The 18,312-nt window shown below is 42.5% G+C and overlaps 1 protein-coding gene across 2 annotated transcripts in view; it reads right to left on the minus strand.

Moving 5' to 3' along the window:
- NEDD9 (neural precursor cell expressed, developmentally down-regulated 9) overlaps nt 1–14,932 on the minus strand; it is a 49,819-nt gene extending 34,887 nt beyond the window's left edge. Inside the window, exon 1 of one of the 2 annotated variants that reach the window (XM_019029952.2) lies at nt 14,307–14,932. In XM_019029952.2, coding sequence (XP_018885497.1) covers nt 14,307–14,318 — 12 coding nt within the window. In that variant the 5' untranslated portion in view covers nt 14,319–14,932. The remainder of the gene's footprint in view (nt 1–14,306) is intronic. The other variant, XM_004043273.4, reaches the window with a different exon arrangement.
- Nucleotides 14,933–18,312: the final 3,380 nt, after the last annotated feature.

Here is an 18,312-nt window from a genome sequence, read left to right on the forward strand (position 1 = left end):
CTTTGCTTGGTTAACAGCATGCACACAGCTGCGCAGTAAGAGCCGCTGAGGTTTGCTGTGTCTCTTCATGACCTGCAACCCATCTGGGGCCCTGCTTTCCACCTCACTGCCACCCTTCATTCAGGTCTTCAGCAACTTTTTTTTTTTTTTTTTTTCTGTAGCACAGAAATTGCTTCCCAGTTGGCTTTCCTGCATTAAATTCCTTCCTCCCTCGAAACCCATCTTCTATTTAACCAGAATGGTATCTATTCAAAGGCTGTTTCCCTTCCCAGTTCTCGATCATACTATTTCTTTACAGTACAACTTGGATTGCCCTGTTCAAGACTGTGAACTCCTTAAGTTCAGAGATGCAAATTCCTTTTGCATTTCCAGAACTTTACCCCAGTATCCAAAACAAAATATAGACTCATTAAATGTTTGCTAAGTTGAAATGGATTCTGGACTCTGATTTCCTCATTGTCTGCAGGGAGGGTGAAATTGTTTTTCTTAGAGAATTCAGCAAGACATTTGGTTAGAATTTTCAGATGGAAGTGGGGAAAATGAATGAACCAGAAAGAGAAATGTCATGTCCAAGTCACTCAAGCCTCACAGCCAGAGACTATGGGAGACAGACAGCAGGAAAGGGCCTGCCCCTCCCTATTTAAACAGGATAATGACGCAGATCGGGAGCCTGACCCCCCTGAAACTAGTGTTCGCAACTACGGAGCAAACAGGAAGGCCAAGGGGAACTGACCATCCCAGTGAGATTAAACACAATGGTCTCTTTTAAGAGCCTTTCTCCCTTCAGTGTAGCAATCTGCTTTTGGCACTAGGTGACAGAGCACCATTCAAACACTTTGCCAGGCCACTTGGGTTCTGCTGTTCCTGGTTCCCAAGCCATGCCTGAGGAGTGGGAAGAAAATACTGTACAGTTGACCAGAACGCTGGTACAGAGAGCTCTAGGTCACATGACGACTTCTACCCCTCACCCCACCTCCAACTCCTCCCTGCCTTTTTTCCCTTCCCTCACTGCTATCAAAATGTCAAGAAAGCTTATTACTCCTATGTCAGAGAAACGATCTGCTTTTCCAGATACGGAGAGGTGTGACTTGTAGTTTCCATGACCACTCATGCGGTCGTTTGAAGAGAAATGAGACACAATGTCTGGTGTATCACCCCACTAAGACCGATAGCATCATCAATGGCCTGGCTTCCTCTGATTATTTTTACTTCATTCTATATTTGTCATGCAGGGGATCCTGCCATGGCCTCAGGGTTGCCCCATTCTCAATGACATGATTTTCCTGTACCCAATCCCCCAAAACTTTAGCCTGGACTCTTGTGGGTTTGCACGCCTGCACGCACAAATGCATGCATGCAGAGGACAGACCCTGAGAAACAGACACATTCAAGGAAATGGCCATCATCAAGGAAGTCAGTCCTAAGGCAGGCGGCTGAGGGATGAACATTGTCAAGGTCAGTCTCAGGGCACAACGGGGAAGAGAAAGAAAGGCTCACGTGCTTTTGTGCATACTGACGAAAACCGGCTTTGGTCTGAGAACTGCAAACCATTTTGGCTACATTTCTCCTTTCCTTCCCACCATCACCTTTGGGATAGAGGGGGATGTGGGCTTTCTCCAGAGAAGGAAACAGCCATAGTCAGAAAACATGGATATCTGTAAGTGTCAGGATTTTAATTCTCAGAATACTTGGTTTACACTTAGGTTCTTGCATCTGAAGATCTGGAATGTTGAATTTTTGAGTTGGTTCCTCTTGAGATTATGAAGTCACAGGCATGAAGCTTTCAATACAGGAGACAGAAGATATGATAAGTTATGATATAATATAAGATATGCTAATTTTTTCCCAGTACTATTTGTCAACTGTGTTCTGACACACTTTTCACTAGGTGAGCTGAATGGAGCTCACAGAAAGGCAAAAGCAGGACCCCACTTTGTCCCACTAATCCCTGGCATCCTTCTGCCCACTGCTGAGGGGTGTTCAACATTTCCCACAAGGCCTCCTCTGGCACCCAGACTGCATTTCAGGCAGTAATTTTTATTTTCTGGAAAGTGCTTCTTCTAGACCCCTATGACAGTTACAAAGCTTATAGGAGTATCTTGGACCCCGCTCTGATTCTTGACGTCATTCACTTTGCCCCGAGTCCTCAAGTTTTCTTAGATTTTCCAGCTTTGTGAACTTTAGCTATAGCATTCTCTTTTGAGCATGTCTGAGTGGGAGAAGGTTTGAGAAATGTGACATTAAATACTTGCCTCCCGAAGGTACTCTTTGACATGGCAAGAGAAGCTGTTAATACTCCCTGGATGTGCTGTGAGGCAGCGCCCTGTGTGTGGCTGTAGATCTAGGGCTTGGGAATCTTAACATCTCTTCCACACTGGCCAATCCTATCTGATGAAGGATCATTTGGAACCCAGCACTATTTTGGTGGCTCATATACCAAAGTGAAGTTACTTTTTGAGGACTGGTGAAAAGATCTGATGCTCACTGCAAATTTGGATATTTGGATCTCAGAAAGAAATCTCTCTCTGACCAGATTTGGTAACATGATATGGACAGCGTAGCTGTGCAATTACAAAGGGGTTCCTCAAAAGCTGGGTTCCTCTCCTTCCCCATACTTGAATGAATGCCATCTATTCTTGCTTGATTGAGGGTTCATGCTGGACAGACACATTCATATGCTAGGATTTGTTTACTATGTAACCAACAAAAGCTTAGGACAAAGAGTTAGTAGGCAGATTTGCATATATGTGTGTATACGTGCAACGTCACAGTCAACTTCTATTATTTCCTGGCCCACGGTGGAAGATGAATTTGACTGCTGAGTTCTTTTTCACTCATCTGTGGTCTTTGGGTTTACCGAAGCAACTCCTGAGAGTCTTAAAGAAGGTGGAGGCCGGGCACGGTGGCTCACACCTGTAATCCCAGCACTTTGGGAGGCTGAGGTGGGCAGACTGCCTGAGCTCAGGAGTTTGTGACCAGCCTGGGCAACATGGTGAAATGAAACCCCGTCTCTACTAAAATACAAAAAATTAGCCAGGCATGGAGGTGTGCACCTGCAGTTTCAGTTACTCGGGAGTCTGAGGCAGGAGAATTGCTTGAACCTGGGAGGCGGAGGTTGCAGTGAGCTGAGATCACGCCATTGCACTCCAGCCTGGGTGACAGAGCGAGACTCTGTCATAAAAAAAAAAGAAAAAGAAAAAAAGAAGGGGGAAGAACACCTAGGTTTTTTATAGGTATTAGAACCAGAAGTCACCCATACTTTGACCAGAGTTGATTAGAGTAGAATTTCAGAGTAAGAAGGAACCATTCTAACCCAATCTCCTTATTTTACAGCCCAGAGGGTCTCTTATTAGATTAGCGGCAGAGCCAGAGCTAGCATCTGGTTCACTTCTTAATCTAGAATTTTTTCCCACCGGACAAGGATGCCCTTCCTGAGAATCTTCTCCATCTTAGAAGTCAGCACTGTTGCTATTAAGCCTTGGAATCTCGAAACATTTGTCCCAGGTTGCCTGATTTTGATAGATTTCAGTACAGTATCTTGGCAAGGGGTCAAAAATGCGGGGCAGGCACAAGCTCTTTTCAGGGTTCTGTCTGTAGATAAATCTGACAGGCACCATATAATGATGAAGGCCTGACACCCACCCACCCACAAGATAGATTTTATTAACAATAAAACAACCACCTGGATTTCAGCCAGCATTACAGTGTTGGCACTGGATCATATCTATCTGCCTGTCTAGACAAATCCCTCTAACATCCAGGTACTCAGGGAAGAGAAATAAGAATTAAGTTTTAGTGGAGTAGGAGACTCCAATCTACTATATTACAATATACTTCCAAAAATGATGTCATTTCTCAAAGTCAAAATGCACAAGTTATAACATCTGATAAGGTGTTTGAAAGAAGAAAAAGACGTTCCTATTTTTACATTCCTGTCTATCTTATCTTCCTTCCTTCACCAAGCTATGCAGCCCACGGTTATATCTAAACCCACCAATACAAATGCATACACATCCTGGCAACTGTTGTCCATCTCCCAGCCAGAACCGAGTTGATGTAAATGGGATGCAACCCTCCCTGGAACTCTTTTAGATGTCACCTGACCTGGATTTGGTGCCTGATTGGTATTATCCACTTCACTTGTGAGGTCCTCAGAGAGTTTTAGAAAACAGATTCACACACTTGGCTGAGAGGTGTTTACAGTCATACACTGTCAGCAATGCAGCCACTAAGCTGTCTCAAGGAAGAGTTTTTGAAGCTGCAGCTTCTTAGTTAGAAGACAGGGGAAAGGTGGCAGGAGCAAAGGGAACAAAAAACCTTCATTGTGAAATTGTTCAGTGCCGAGGTGGAGAGACAAGCTCTTACACGCAGATGTTATACACCAGTTTATGAGAATAAAATAGCTTTCTTAAAGACCCAGCTCTAAATGCATGTTCCATGATGAGGTACATGTTGTAGAGAGAGAAGCCAGAGAAACACTTTAAAGTTGCCTTAGAGATGGTTTGATGGGTTTTACATTTGACTTGAATGAAACTCTGCGCTTCTTAGTATTTTGTGGTATTCACTGAAACAAACTGGGGCTAGGCCTGTAAGAGGAAGTTGCTTTTTGGTTGGGACCTGTTACATTAAGCTCAACATCAGTAATGATAAAATTATGGCAATCAGTTCTATGGGGGTATTTTTGAGTAGGGCAGTTATTTTTAAGGAGAAGGAGTAGAAGAGATTAGACCACTGCTTCTCAACTAGGAGGATTTTAGTCCCCTCTGGGTACAGGCAATGTTTAGTGGCATTTTTTGGTTGTCACAATGTGTGTGTGTGCATGTGCACATGCATGCACACGTGTGTTACTGGCATCTAGTGGGTAGAGTGGCCAGGGATGTTGCTAAACATCCTACAGTGTGCAGGACAGCCCCCACCACAAAGAATGACCTGGCCCTAAATGTCAATAGTGCCAAAGTTGAGAAACCCTGGATAGAGGAATGGACACCAGACTGAATTAGGAGGGTCTAGCTTCAGACTTCACATTTTAAGACTAATGACCACCAAATCTCTGCCTTTTGTGCCTCTGTTCCCCTGTCTGCAAAATAAATATTAATAGACATGTTCTTCTTTATAAAAATATGAGGAATCATGAGATTATTTACTCCAAATGCTCTGATTTCTTCAGAAAAAAGAGTCTCTATAAAATCAAAGCACAGTTATTATTACTGCGCCAAGATGAGCTCATGAAATTGTGTCTTAAGAACTGTATTCCTCCCCTTGGAAAAAAAAACTTCCTCTAGGAAAAAAAAAAACAACAAAACAAAAAACCCAGAAATGATCTCATCATGATTACACCTGCCACACCAAAAAACAGACACACTTCAGAGAAATGAAATTCTTTCCCTTCAGCAATGAACTAAGCTGAGTCTGTAATTAAGATCTTAATAAGGGAGGCAGGAGGCTTGATTCAGGTGCTGCGGGCTATGAGGCGAGAGCGCCCATGCCAGGTTTAAAGCAAGAACAATTGGATGCAAATCCCCTGCACTGCTTAACACTCTCAGGTGTTCCAAACAAGTTCTTATTTCAAAATGGGCATGGCTTTATTTCTAAAGATGCCTATTTCTGCAAAGAAAAGGAAAGAGAGCACCTTGTTATTTACAAGTCAATGAAAAAAAAACACATCTTAGATAGTTTCCTGCAAAAGGCTGCTGTAAGGGAGATGGGATAATGCCTTCGACTGGATTAATCTCAGGAGCAGCCCTTGATGACAGTCTCTAGAGTGACCATGTGCTTCCGGACTCTCCCAGGCAGTCCCCAGGTTCAAATATCCTTCCCTTTGTCAGACCATATGTCCCATTTTTTTGGTTTGTAAAACATGGATACATACTCACAAAAAAGAAATATTTTTGAAACCAACAACAAAGGATGGGAATGCAAGTATATTTCTTGATTATGGATCTGCCGTGGTTGAATTTCGGATTTGGGAGAAAAAGAGCTAGGCACTGATAAGAATCTTAAATTCAATCAACATTATGTGTTCTCTAATTGACAAGGTGATGTCTGTAAGGAAATGAGATCTATTCCAGTGCCTCTGGGCCTCTGTGAGATAGCTAGAAGTCCAGCTCCACAGTGACAGGGGTTACTAAGAGAAAGGAGGCTGTCGGGCTGCGTTCATTTCTGCTATTCCCTTCCTTGAACCCATTTAAAGGTGTGCTTGTCATGCTGGGCTCTGAGTGGAGAGGGTCAGGGAAGCGGAGATAGCACTGGACTTCTGCCCCAGGGGAGCACGCAAGGGAAAGAGGGCTCAACATTTTGCTAGGCCCATGCTGCTGTGGTGCGACTGTACTACGGGTCCACGAACCCATTTCCTGCCAAACTCTCAGTCATGCCACAGTGACTAGTAACAAGAAGGAAAGAACAAAAGGAAAAGAAAAAAAAAATCTCATCGACAGATGACTGATGTGTCCTGACACTAAAGACTCAGAAGTAGCTGGAGTGTCTAGAAGTCCACTTACTGCCATTTTCTGTGTGCTGGCTTTGCCTGTTATGGTTATTTTGGGAGGCGGAGGGTGTTGGGGGGCAGATAAGCCCAGCTCATTCTTAAAGAGTCCTCTAGATGAGTCCTCAGTTAGCCTCATCTCCTGTGGGAGTGAGGCATTAAATTAAGGAAAACAAGTGGACTGTCATGAATCACTGAGATTAAGGCTAACTCATAGTTACCAAGAGATAGCACAGTGTTTCTGCCTAACCAATAAAACCTAGGAAAAACATGAATGACATATCCTACTATCTAAATGCATAATGCCTTAAGAAGTAGACAGGAGATCTGGTTCAAATCTGAACTTTACACGTGTTTTGGTTACTGCAACTTTCTATTGGGTTTCACAGATAATTAATCCATCCACCGCCCCCCTGCCCCCCAACCACACATACACACAGTAAAAAAAGGAATTCAAATTAATTTCAAAAGGGCTATCAAATATTTTTGTTGCTTGAAATGGTTTCACTTTTACATATTTGTTGCTAAATCTTTGTTTCCTGTGGGCATAAACATAACATTTCACGTGAGGGACATTTTTAGTAACATCATATAACTATTACCTTGATATGTTAGACATATCAGGGGGAATTCTAATTCGCAAGACTGAGATTTGCAAAGAAACATGACACTTACAAATCACTGGATCCAGCCTTTGAATAAGGATCATGAACTACCTACTTAGACACCGTGTAAGCACCAGAAGCACTAGTAGTGGTTAGTGAGGGGATTAGGGAGAAAGAGACTAGCTGTTTTGTTTGTTTGTTTATTTGTTTGTTTGTTTTGTTTTTGAGACAGTCTCACTCTGTTGCCCAGGCTGGAGTGCAGTGGCGCAATCTCGGCTCACTGCAAGCTCCGCCTCCCGGGTTCAAGCCATTCTTCTGCCTTAGCCTCCCAAGTAGCTGGGATTACAGGTGACCACCACCATGCCCAGCTAATTTTTTGTATTTTTAGTAGAGACGGGGTTTCACCGTGTTAGCCATGATGGTCTCGATCTCCTGACCTCGTGATCCGCCTGCCTCGGCCTCCCAAAGTGCTGGGATTACAGGTGTGAGCCACCGCACCCGGCCTTTTTTTTTTTTTTTTTTTTTTTTTTTTTTAAAGAATAACTGGGATTTAATAGTCCATTGTGGGGCCCAGGCATATGTATTGGAAAACATTCCACTGGCAACTTTAATATCTCCATGACAGCTGCCTCCACTCCCTACCTCAACCATGAAAAACTGCTGTCAGCTCCACCACTATCCATATTTCTGGAGTGCCCGTTCTATCTTCCTCAAATTCACCTAGATCTCATTGTTTAGTCAAACTGTCTTCAAAGAGAGTCACCCTTTCCAGTGAAGGGTAGAAAAGGTTACCAACAAGGTGACTTATCTTAAAATGCAGATTGTTCAGGAAAATAATCCTTTGCAGGCTGTCATGTTCCCTAGCTGTGTGGAATCCTCATTAGCCAGCAGGAATTACTGCAGAGAGATGGCTGGAATGTTCAAAGTAAATAAGATGGAGGGGGGTGTTGTTGGCAAAGTATAAACAGGGTTTTTTTTTGTGTGTGTGTGTCCCCTTTTCATTCCCGTACTCTTTGCAACCATCTATCACCTAGGAAACCGTCAGTTACTCTCTGGCATTTTAAGTTAGAAATATAGTATTTCTTCCCAATGGCCCTGTTTCATCTGTCTTGGCGAGAAGTCCTGGTAATTCAGCCTATATGTTCTTGCAGAGTATTGCCTTGGTCCTAGTGGTTGGCATTTCAAACCAATTTGTTTAGATTTCTTTCTGACCCTAAAATGATCTAAACATAGACAACCAAGACCTCTTACTTTACATTTATGTCATTCTAATTGACTGCAATTGGATAAGAGAGTTCACCCTGAACTTCTCATGTACTCCCAACTTACATTCTTTGGATTTTATCTTTGGTTTTTTGAATTGATGACTTTCTCTTCCTCACTGATATTTCTGTTATGGGTAAACAATTCTAGTGAATGTTTCCTTTAAACACTTTTATCTATATAAAAATTCCATATCTATATATCTGTATATCTTTGTGGGTATGTGTATATAACATCATATAGTAGCTGCCATTTATTAAATGCCTAATATCTGCTGGAAAGTACAATTGTCATATATTATATCCTATAACTATCTGACAAGACAGGTATTATTCTCATTTTATAAATGAGGAAAAGAAGGTTTAAAGTAGCTAGCATAAAATTATACTGTTAGAAAGTAACAAAAGTGGGATTTGAAACAAAGCCCATGTTTTTTGTTGTTGTTGTTTTTTTTACTATGCCATATAGTGTTAAGATCCTCTTAAATGGCTATTTGTGTATACATTTTGTCTTCCATGAGCAAAGTCTTGTAATTTCAGGAATATTGAGTCCAGTGAACAATAATGAAGGAATCAAGTCATTAGTATATTAGCAAGTGGGGCCATATGCTGTTAGGGCCCTATGCTTACAATACACATCCAGGCCCACGGAATACTCAACAATATTCAACCATCTCAACCTAGTAACTGGGATTTTGACATAATTCTGTCACCAAGTCTTGAGTACATACCATCCTTTCAACATCTATTGAGCATCTACCATACAAAGAGAGCTGGAGCCAGCTTGCATTGTCTGCTTACTATATGCCAAGAGCCATAGTAAGTACTTCATTCATATATTATCCCAGGTCTTCGAACAATAGTATGAGGCAGTTATTCTTATCCCTATTTTACAGACAATGCTGTAAAATGAGGCTTAGAGAGCTTAACTTGCCTAAGGTCACAGAGCTATAAGCCATAAGGAACAGAAATGCCTTTCTTCAGAGCCCATGCTCTATCATGTCTCTAACCCAAAAGCATAAAACACCAAGTCTTGGCCCCCTCAAAACTTCACAGACCCTAGATCATGTTTTTTATTCAAGGACTTTTCGATCAATCTGCCTCTACATACAAATAGAGGGTGGGTCTCTCATATTCAGTGGGGTTTACTTAAAACTAAACAGGCCCAGTAGGCAATCTATGTGAGTTACAGGTATCCTTTAGATAACGATTTGATTGAAAGAGGTCAATAAGTAAGGTAGTGCTAACAGAGTAGGTGAGGTGAAAAGCATAATAGCCTATTTTAGGGATTATAGGATGGTCCAGGAGACACAGGTTTCAGAGTTTGATTGTTTAAACAGAGTGGATGGATGAGGAGACTTTACTAGCGGGACTGACAGGCCGCTCAAGTCATGCAAACGCAAAGAGACAGGCAGATGAATGGGGGCAGTGAGGGACCAAGATTTCCCATAGCAGAGTCTAAGGAGAAGGAAAAATGAGGGCTACAGGATGTGCATTACAGGTGTCACATCCGTGTGTGGGGGGCGAGGGGGCGGCGGTAGATAGGTGTGGGTGGGGGGCCTGGGGGGTAGGGGGTTGGAAGTAAGACCTACAGAAATCAGTGTTAAAGAAGCATAAGGAAAGCCTGAAAAGAAGAAGAAGAAGAGAAAAAAGGAGAATCAATGAGGTCATAAAAGCACGAAAGTGGGAGGGAATTTGCAAAAAGGCCGGGCGCGGTGGCTCACACCTGTAATCCCAGCACTTTGGGAGGCTGAGGCAGGTGGATCACCTGAGGTCAAGAGTTTGAGACCAGCCTGACCAACACAGTGAAACCCATCTCTACTAAAAATACAAAACTTATCCAGGCATGGTGGTGGGCACCTGTAATCCCAGCTACTCAGGAGGCCGAGACAGGAGAATCACTTGAACCCAGGAGGCAGAGGTTGCAGTGAGCTGAGGTGGCGCCACTGCACTCCAGCCTGGGCGACAGAGTGAGACTTGATCTCAAAAAAAGAAAAAAACAAAAGTGGAGAGGAAGGTGTTTTTTTCAGAAGACTGGAGTGAAGGGAGAGACAGGGAACCACTGAATTCTGAGAACAGAACTGACGTGTATTCCAGCAAGGAAAGGATGCTAAAGGAATCCTTGGTATGTTACGCACTGTGCAACTTGCTAAATTTGGTATTATCAGGCACCTTCAGTACTCTAAAGGCTTTTATCTCTGTGTAGGTAAGCCATTTAGCTCTGCAAATGGGTTTGCTAAATAAATAAATAAGTGCATAAATACATAAATAACCAAGTTGATATTTTTCAAAGCATGTTTTAGTGATTTTAAATCCATAGATCTCATACAAGGTTTAAAAAGGAAAAGGACAGGAGTCCTACATTTGGATTGGTTGCAAAAATCATACAGAGAAAAATAAAGCATTTTAAACCAAAATATCAAAGCAAGGAAATAATTGGGAATTTTATAGGTTATGCATGACCATATTGACTAAATTAAAGATCCTCTGTCATTATTTTCCTCAGTCTTGCTTGAGAAGATACGAATACTTTCAAAGTCCTTTCCAATGCGTTTCACAGCACACAGGTTCTCCTTTCCCTGACCTACCCCACTCAACCAGAACACAGGACTCTGACTTTCAGAATGCAGCTTTCTTAATGGCATTGTAAGTTCCGTCTGTAATTTTTCTTCAGTCAAAACGTTAAAGAATGAATTTGTTGTATGGTAGACGAGATAAATAATTTAGAATTTTAATGTAGGCACGTAAGGGCTCAGAAATTTGGCAAAGCCACAAAAGCGTCTCTGCTCAGCCATTAGCGGCCAGGCCAAGGGGCCGCTGAGCCCCCGCCAGGGCTGGGCCTGAGGTGGGCGGGGCCTCGGGCCTGGCAGGCACAAACGGGGCGGGGTCTCGGGGCTTCTGCTCAAACACAGCTGCGCAGAGACCCTTCCATCACCCTCCTGGCAAACAGCACAACCATACACCTCCAGACCCTCAGGAGGGAGCCTTCACTGGGTAAGCAAACCAAGGCCATCGAGGCAATCACCTAACCCCGCCAGCCACCGCCCAATTAAGAACATGCTCTGTATATGAAGGGGATTTTGTAGAAAATTCTTAATAAATGAAGCCCCCGTAATTTACTATCACATAACCACAGACTGAATCCCTTCTAAGAGAAATGGAAAATTAAGTACATATGACAGTGACTGCAACCTTCCTGTGGACAAATAAAAAACATACAGGGAAATAAAGACAGATTAGATACGTGCTAACCAGAAATGTCTGTCCGGAGTAATAGCTTACATTCCACAGTTCTCAGGATTACTGCAAGTACCTTGCTGCCTGGCCTGAAGCTATGTATATTAAGTGCAAAATAAGTGAAGGTTTGTTGTTCCGTAGTTGTGATCCCTGGGGCAGCCAAACCAGATAATCAGGTTAACAACGACAATCTTATAGGGCCTGATTCATAAGTCTTTCAGTAAACATTTTAAGGTTTGTGCTAAATTTACAGTGCATAGAGCAACGTAGTATTTTAGAGATAATTTCTGTCTCTGGGATTTTACCATCTAATAATTATCTGGTTTTACTACCTAAGTGGCTCAAATTAAACAAATAACTGCCAAACATGCATTTCATTTTGCTTTGTAGAGTGACTATCTTTAAAAGAAATTATCCTGCAGGAATACTTGGGATGAAATAGTCTTTCTTCTGGGAGAAGAAAACACTGGCCATATTTTGGAAAGGTCAACGATAGTTCTTTCTCTTTCTCTTAATAGTGGTTAAAGTCATGAGTTCTGGAGCCAGATCGCCTTAGTTCTAATCCCAGCTCACCACTTTCTAGCTGTGTGGCATTAGATAAATTACTTAGCCTCTCTGCGTCATTTGAAATTGAGTATAAAAATAATACCCATCTTGTAGAGCTATTGGGAGAGTTGAATATGACAATCTTGTGTTGTCACAGTAAGTCTCAATTAATGTTACTTCATTACTTTTGTGTCTCTCCTCTACTTACAATAACAAAATCCTTTCCTGAAGTAAAGTTGTTCATTATTAACTAGACAGAAAGAAAACTTTATAAAAAAGGAAAGTGGATTTCTTCAGCTATAGGTTGATTTAATAGTCATCATAGGGCATAAGTCATTTGTTCGGTCAGAGAAGTTAGCTTTTTTGCTAGTGAAGGTGCCTACAAGGTAATAAAAATCATGTATTTACATCATTTGGCAAGGTGTTCAACACCAGTAAGGCCCAGTGGAGAAGCAGGTTTCTCCATGAATGCCAATCGCAGTTTACGCTGTCAGTCACTTTATCAGTTGCCTTTAGATTTTCTTTCCATAAAGAGTAAAGCTAAACACGATGAGATCATTGAATAAAAGTGACTTGAGACTTTGTCACTTTCGTCACTTTCTAGATTACAGCACTCAATGTTAATTTCAGCCATTTATACTTTCCAATAATAGACATATGGACATACTTTCTCTTTTTTCTGCAAGCCAGTTCTTATTCAACAACAGGGAAAGGAGAAGCAAAAAAGTCACTCCAGGCTGAGTAATATCTGGTCCTATCATTGTTCTAAATAAGGAAATATGGGGTGAGCCACTTTAAGAAAGATAACTTTCCTGCCAAGTAGAGGGATTTGTTTCTGGTTGCATCCTAAAGTCAAATATTAATAGTCTTCAGGATGACCCTTTCCTCTGATCTTCCCTACTGATGAAGATAATAGAAAGCTGATAAAACAGAAATAGCTGATACCTGTGTCTTCGGACAGTGGTAACGTAGGCAATACTATAAAGACTTTTGACATTTAGACTTAAAGCTTTTGAATAAGATTCATAGTTTTTGAACAAAAGCTTTATTACTGAGGCTAGTCAGTGGCTATCAGTTAGACCAAGTATTTACAACCTTACATCAAAAAAGATGGACCAGAAAAATTTAGAAAAAAAGCGAAGTAGCTTCCAGCTAGTGTACAGTTAATATAAATTGTCAATCCACAAGCCTAGCACCCTTGCCCAAATCCATCTTAATAATAACACTTTTGTTTAAAATAGCATAAAATAAAATAGTAGCACTAGCACTCATGTCTATTCATCATTCAAGAAAAATTCATGTCCAATTCATTGCAGTCTGCTTTCTTTGTGTCTCCTGGAAGCTGCTTGCCTCCTTAGATGGGAGTGACTTAAAAGAAAAAGGGGAGGGGGGAATATACGGAGCAAGTCAAAAATCCTTTTGGCAAGAAAGATACACAAACAATGCTGTAAAATGCATTGGAAAATAATGTTGCTGAAGTACTATGACTATGACACTCTGTAAGCTTTCAGGCACAATGAGCCAGCCTGAGCCTTCGCACTCTCATCCCATTCAAACTCCAATAAAAATGTTTTCAAGAAATGGCTCATACTTATTTATTCCTACATCCAATATAACATAAGGATGTCAAAATTTTCCATCCTCAGCTGTGTAATCTGGGCTTTTAATTTCTCCCACCAAAAGTGCATATGGCATACTCCTTCCGAGACCAAACGATTTAAGCAAAGTCTGGAAAACTTTGCACTAAGAGCCAGTCTGAGACAGACTATGCAATCCTCATTCCTCTCTTATTACAGTTCCCCAGGGCAGTGGAAGCCAGGCCTGGGGAAGCCAAGGAGACTTGAGCCAATGCCTGCCGCGATTCAAGTCAGACACCCTCTGATCTCCAGTGGCTGCTGTGAAGCGGCTCCAAGTCTTAACTTCTCACCGAGGTATTTCCCCGGCAACTTTCAGAGCAGATGGATTCGGGTGTACTGTGAACCCCTGGAGGGGGTCTCAAAGACAGGGTCTCTGCTTGCTTGCCTGCTTGCATGTCAACCTCAGTGACCGAGACTCATCTTAGAACTCTCCGGGACACACAAGGGACTGTCACAGTAAGGAACACGCATACACAAGCACACACCCGCAGGCACAGCCTTCAGCTTGCAAGGAAACCTGTAAAAGGCACTCTCTTACCTTATACTTCATTTCGGCAGCGGTGGGTTGAGCCGTTTTCCTACACTAGTTAGACAGCATTAAGCACTGCGGTGCCCGCCCCTCCATTGAGTGCAGCGCTAGATGAAAGCGAGAAGGTCCCGGGCAGAGCCGCTTGTCAGTCGCAGCGCCTCCCTAAAGTCTCTGAGCTCACTGTTGTGACTGAGGCAGGCTGATCGCGGACCTCATTTGCATGCCGCCCCGCCATTGGCTAGTGGGACAAGGTAATGCTCAGGCCCTGCCCACCCCTAATTCTGAAAAACTGACAAAGAACTTGTAATGTGATCGCTTCTTTTTGCTTTATCAGACGGTGGAAAATAAAACAGAAAGTGGGGAACCGTCTTGAACCTTACTCTGTCCTCCCGCCCCCACCAAAAAAGAAGACAGAAAGAGAAAGAACAGGAAAAGGAGATACATTCTTTTTAAGATTAACCCAAATTTTAAAGAAACTGAATTCACAAAAGCAGTCTGACAGTCGCGCTTCCTGTGACCTAGCAACTCCTTCATAAACCCATTTCGTTTCAAAGCCATTCACCTCACAATCTCTACATGAAACGAACTCCGGGAACAAAAGGTTTTCTGTCTCCGGGCCCTTTTTACTAACCACCCCTGCTGATACCTCTCTCTCTCTCTCTGTCCCTTTTTCTTTCCCCCTCCTCCCGCCTACTTTTTGTGTGTGTGTGACTGTTTGCTTTTTTTGTTCTTTTCAACGTTGAAAGTACTTTGCGATGTCAGTCTGCAAGCAGCTGGAAGACAATTCTCCCTTAGTGAAAAGCAACCCTCTAGCACACGCACCAGCGTTTTCCTGGGCAGCTTCTCACCAGGGCCTCAGAGTTGCGGGTCACACATATTGAGCGACCTTCAGTGGCTTTGCTGAGGATAAAGGTTAGATGTGACCTCTCGGATGGGGTTGGCCAGTGCACGCCCTATACATCATCACCGTCCACTGAGTTCTGTGTTCTTTGACGGCTGGCATTTCTAGCTCCAGCTTTGAACACTGCAGTGTTTTTCCTTCTGACCTCTGTCGTGAGGATGACCCATTAACCCACCAACACTTATTATCCAGGAGAACGAAAATGCCCACTGTTTGATGAGCCTGGTTAAAAAGACCAGTCTCTCTCCAGTGAAGCACAGAACATAATTTCTATAAAGGTTCCATTTTAGGATTTCTATAGCGAAAGAGAATCACCCAGAAAACAGAAATGGTCACCTTCTGCAACTCTTCTCACGGATAGAGCAGTGAGGCGAAAAATTCCTTTTTCCCGGGCAAGACTGAGACTCGGTGAATCCAGACAATAGCTGTCCCCGAGTGGGATGCACTCCAACCAGACTACATGACTTGGATGGAAAAATCAGCCCTTATTTTTTTTTTTTCCTGACCAAGTTGGATCAGAATCTGATTCCCTTTGCCTCTAACACACAAATTCCCAATGGATGAAAAGTCTACTTTTATGATCTAAGCAAAAGGAATGAGAGAACAGCTGTCCTACAAAAGTGGTTTCCAGATACAGGGTTGGCAGGTTAGTTTGCAGTTCAGTGTGGCACTGATTCCAGGGACATGACCCCCCAGGCCATCCTAATGAGGTTGACATACCTGTTCCAGCCTGTATTAGGCCTTGCTTTTCCTCATTTGTCCTTAGAGCAAAAATAAGCCTGAGTGATTGTGCAAGGCCTTTCTGAACACAAGCACGCAGCATATTGCATTGTAACGATCTCCTTAAGAATCCTGCAGACTGACCGGAGAGTTGTTAGTTTGCAGGAAATTGTTTTTGGTGTCTACCTGGATAAAGGAGGACAATGATTCAAAGCCCTTCCCATCTGTAAGATGAGTCTTGCGGCCTCCAAGAGATCTAGATAACATTCCTTTGGCTTCCTAAGTGGTCAAGCTGAATCCTTTTTCTGTTTTGTTTGATGAATATCATTGAGTAAGTGAGTGCTGTCCCATCCTATTTTAATGTTTTCAAACAGTTTCCTAAAGTTTGTGCTGGGGTTTTTTGTCATTTCATTCTCTAGCTAGTGGCCCTCCTGCTTTCCTGTTTCTGTCCCGTAAGGTAAGTAAGACACATGTAATCTACCCGAAGTTCATTTCAAGAAGGCTTGGGTCAGTATATAATTAGCTGCCTAAAGGAAAGCACAAGGGTGTTGGAATCAGGTAAACCTGTGCTGGAACCTCAAAACATTTTTAATTTTTTTTTTTTTGAGACAAAGTTTCATTCTTGTTGCCCAGGCTGGAGTGCAGTGGTGCAATATCGGCTCACTGCAACCCCCACGTCTCTGGTTCAAGCAATTCTCCTGCCTCAGCCTCCCGAGTAGCTGGGATTACATGTGTCTGCCACCACGCCTGGCTAATTTTTTGTATTTTTAGTAGAGACGGGGTTTCACCAGATTGGCCAGGCTGGTCTCGAACTCCTGACCTCAGGTGATCTACCTGCTTCAGTCTCCCAAAGTGCTGGGATTACAGGCGTGGGCCACTGTTCCTGGCCAGTTGAACTTCTTAATTTTGATGTCCTTCAGTATGAAATAGAGAAAATAATAATACCTGCTAGCCTCATAATGAGGATTAAATAAGATAATGTGGATAGAATTTAATAGCACTTGTTACATTGTAAGACCTTAAATGGTTGCTTGTTCTTATTACTGTTGTTATTAGTTATTATTTTAATTAATATCAGATTTATGATATATTATTTTGTTAATATTTTATATGACATTATTGCTATATTCTATAGATTATTATTTAATTATTGTATTAATTATAACTAGTATTAATATTAGACTACTGTTGATAAGTGTGGTAGGCATTCAGAAGAAGTTGGAGGAACCCCTTCTCTGTGTGCCATTCTTTCATAAGGCAGCTTTCTCACTGAACTGTTTTCACTAGAGCATCTAGCATGTGCCAGGTACCTTTCTAGGAGGGGAGGATACAGCAGTAGCCCAGACAAAGTTCCCATCTTCATGGAGCTTACAGTCTAGTGAGACTTGAGGAAAATAATTAAATGAATGTATAATATGATTTGCAGTGATAAATGCTATGAAGTAAAATTAAGCAGGGAAAATTGCTGGAGGAAAACAGACCAGGGTGGGAGAGGAGGTGTATTATTTTAGATAAAGTGGTCAGGGAAGCTCCTCTGAGGAGACGATATTTAAGCAGAAATCTGAATAGTTTCAGGGATCCAGCCACTCAGAGATCTGGGGGATGAGCATTCCGGACAGAAGTGACCCAGGAGAAGGGCCCGCAGTAGGCACGAGCTTAGTGTGTCTAAGGGCAGCAAGCTGTCTAGTGTGTTTAGTGTGGGGTACACAGGGCTGGATGGAGAGGATGAGCTCAGAGAGGTAGGTGGTAGGGAGCCTGGATTTTTTTCCTGAGTGTGACATGAAGCCTCTGCAGTGTTTTGACCAGGGAGTAATCTGTTTCTCTCCGGTTTGTTAAACACTCAAGGACAGCAGGCTACTAGTTAAAATATTGAGCTCTGGTCTTAATGCAGCTTAAATAATGCAGATAGTTGTTACTTTATTAGTGTCATTTAGTATGTTGCCCTTAAAACCCTTCAGGGAAACACAAATTGTCTCAGTGAATACAGAAACAATTCCCTTCCTCATTTATTACTATCAGATGCAAAAATGATGTTTAAACTGGGCTATGTAATTGATTTATGCAGCAGCCCTAGTATTCCCATAGAGACCCTCCTGAAATTGGCTAGAACTCTGGGGCTCCGGTTCCACTTCCTGCACTTGCCAGCACTCCGGTGGGCATCCCCTCCTGTCATCCTTGCCGCCTGCCTGTTCTTCAACCAAGCACTCTTCCTTCCAGATGCTTGTGCAGGCAGGAGTGAGGGAAATGGCACCGGATGCCATTCTAATGATTTTCCAGCTGCAACTGGGCACTGGCATAAATACAGCAAAAAATCAAGAGGAGGCTAGAAGGAAGAAATACTTCTGTTGACAACTTGGAAGGAACCCACGTGACTGCTCTCTAAGAGTGAAGGGC

The sequence above is a fragment of the Gorilla gorilla genome, chromosome 5 (genome assembly GCF_029281585.2).
Source record: "Gorilla gorilla gorilla isolate KB3781 chromosome 5, NHGRI_mGorGor1-v2.1_pri, whole genome shotgun sequence".
NCBI classification, from domain to species: Eukaryota; Metazoa; Chordata; class Mammalia; order Primates; family Hominidae; genus Gorilla; species Gorilla gorilla.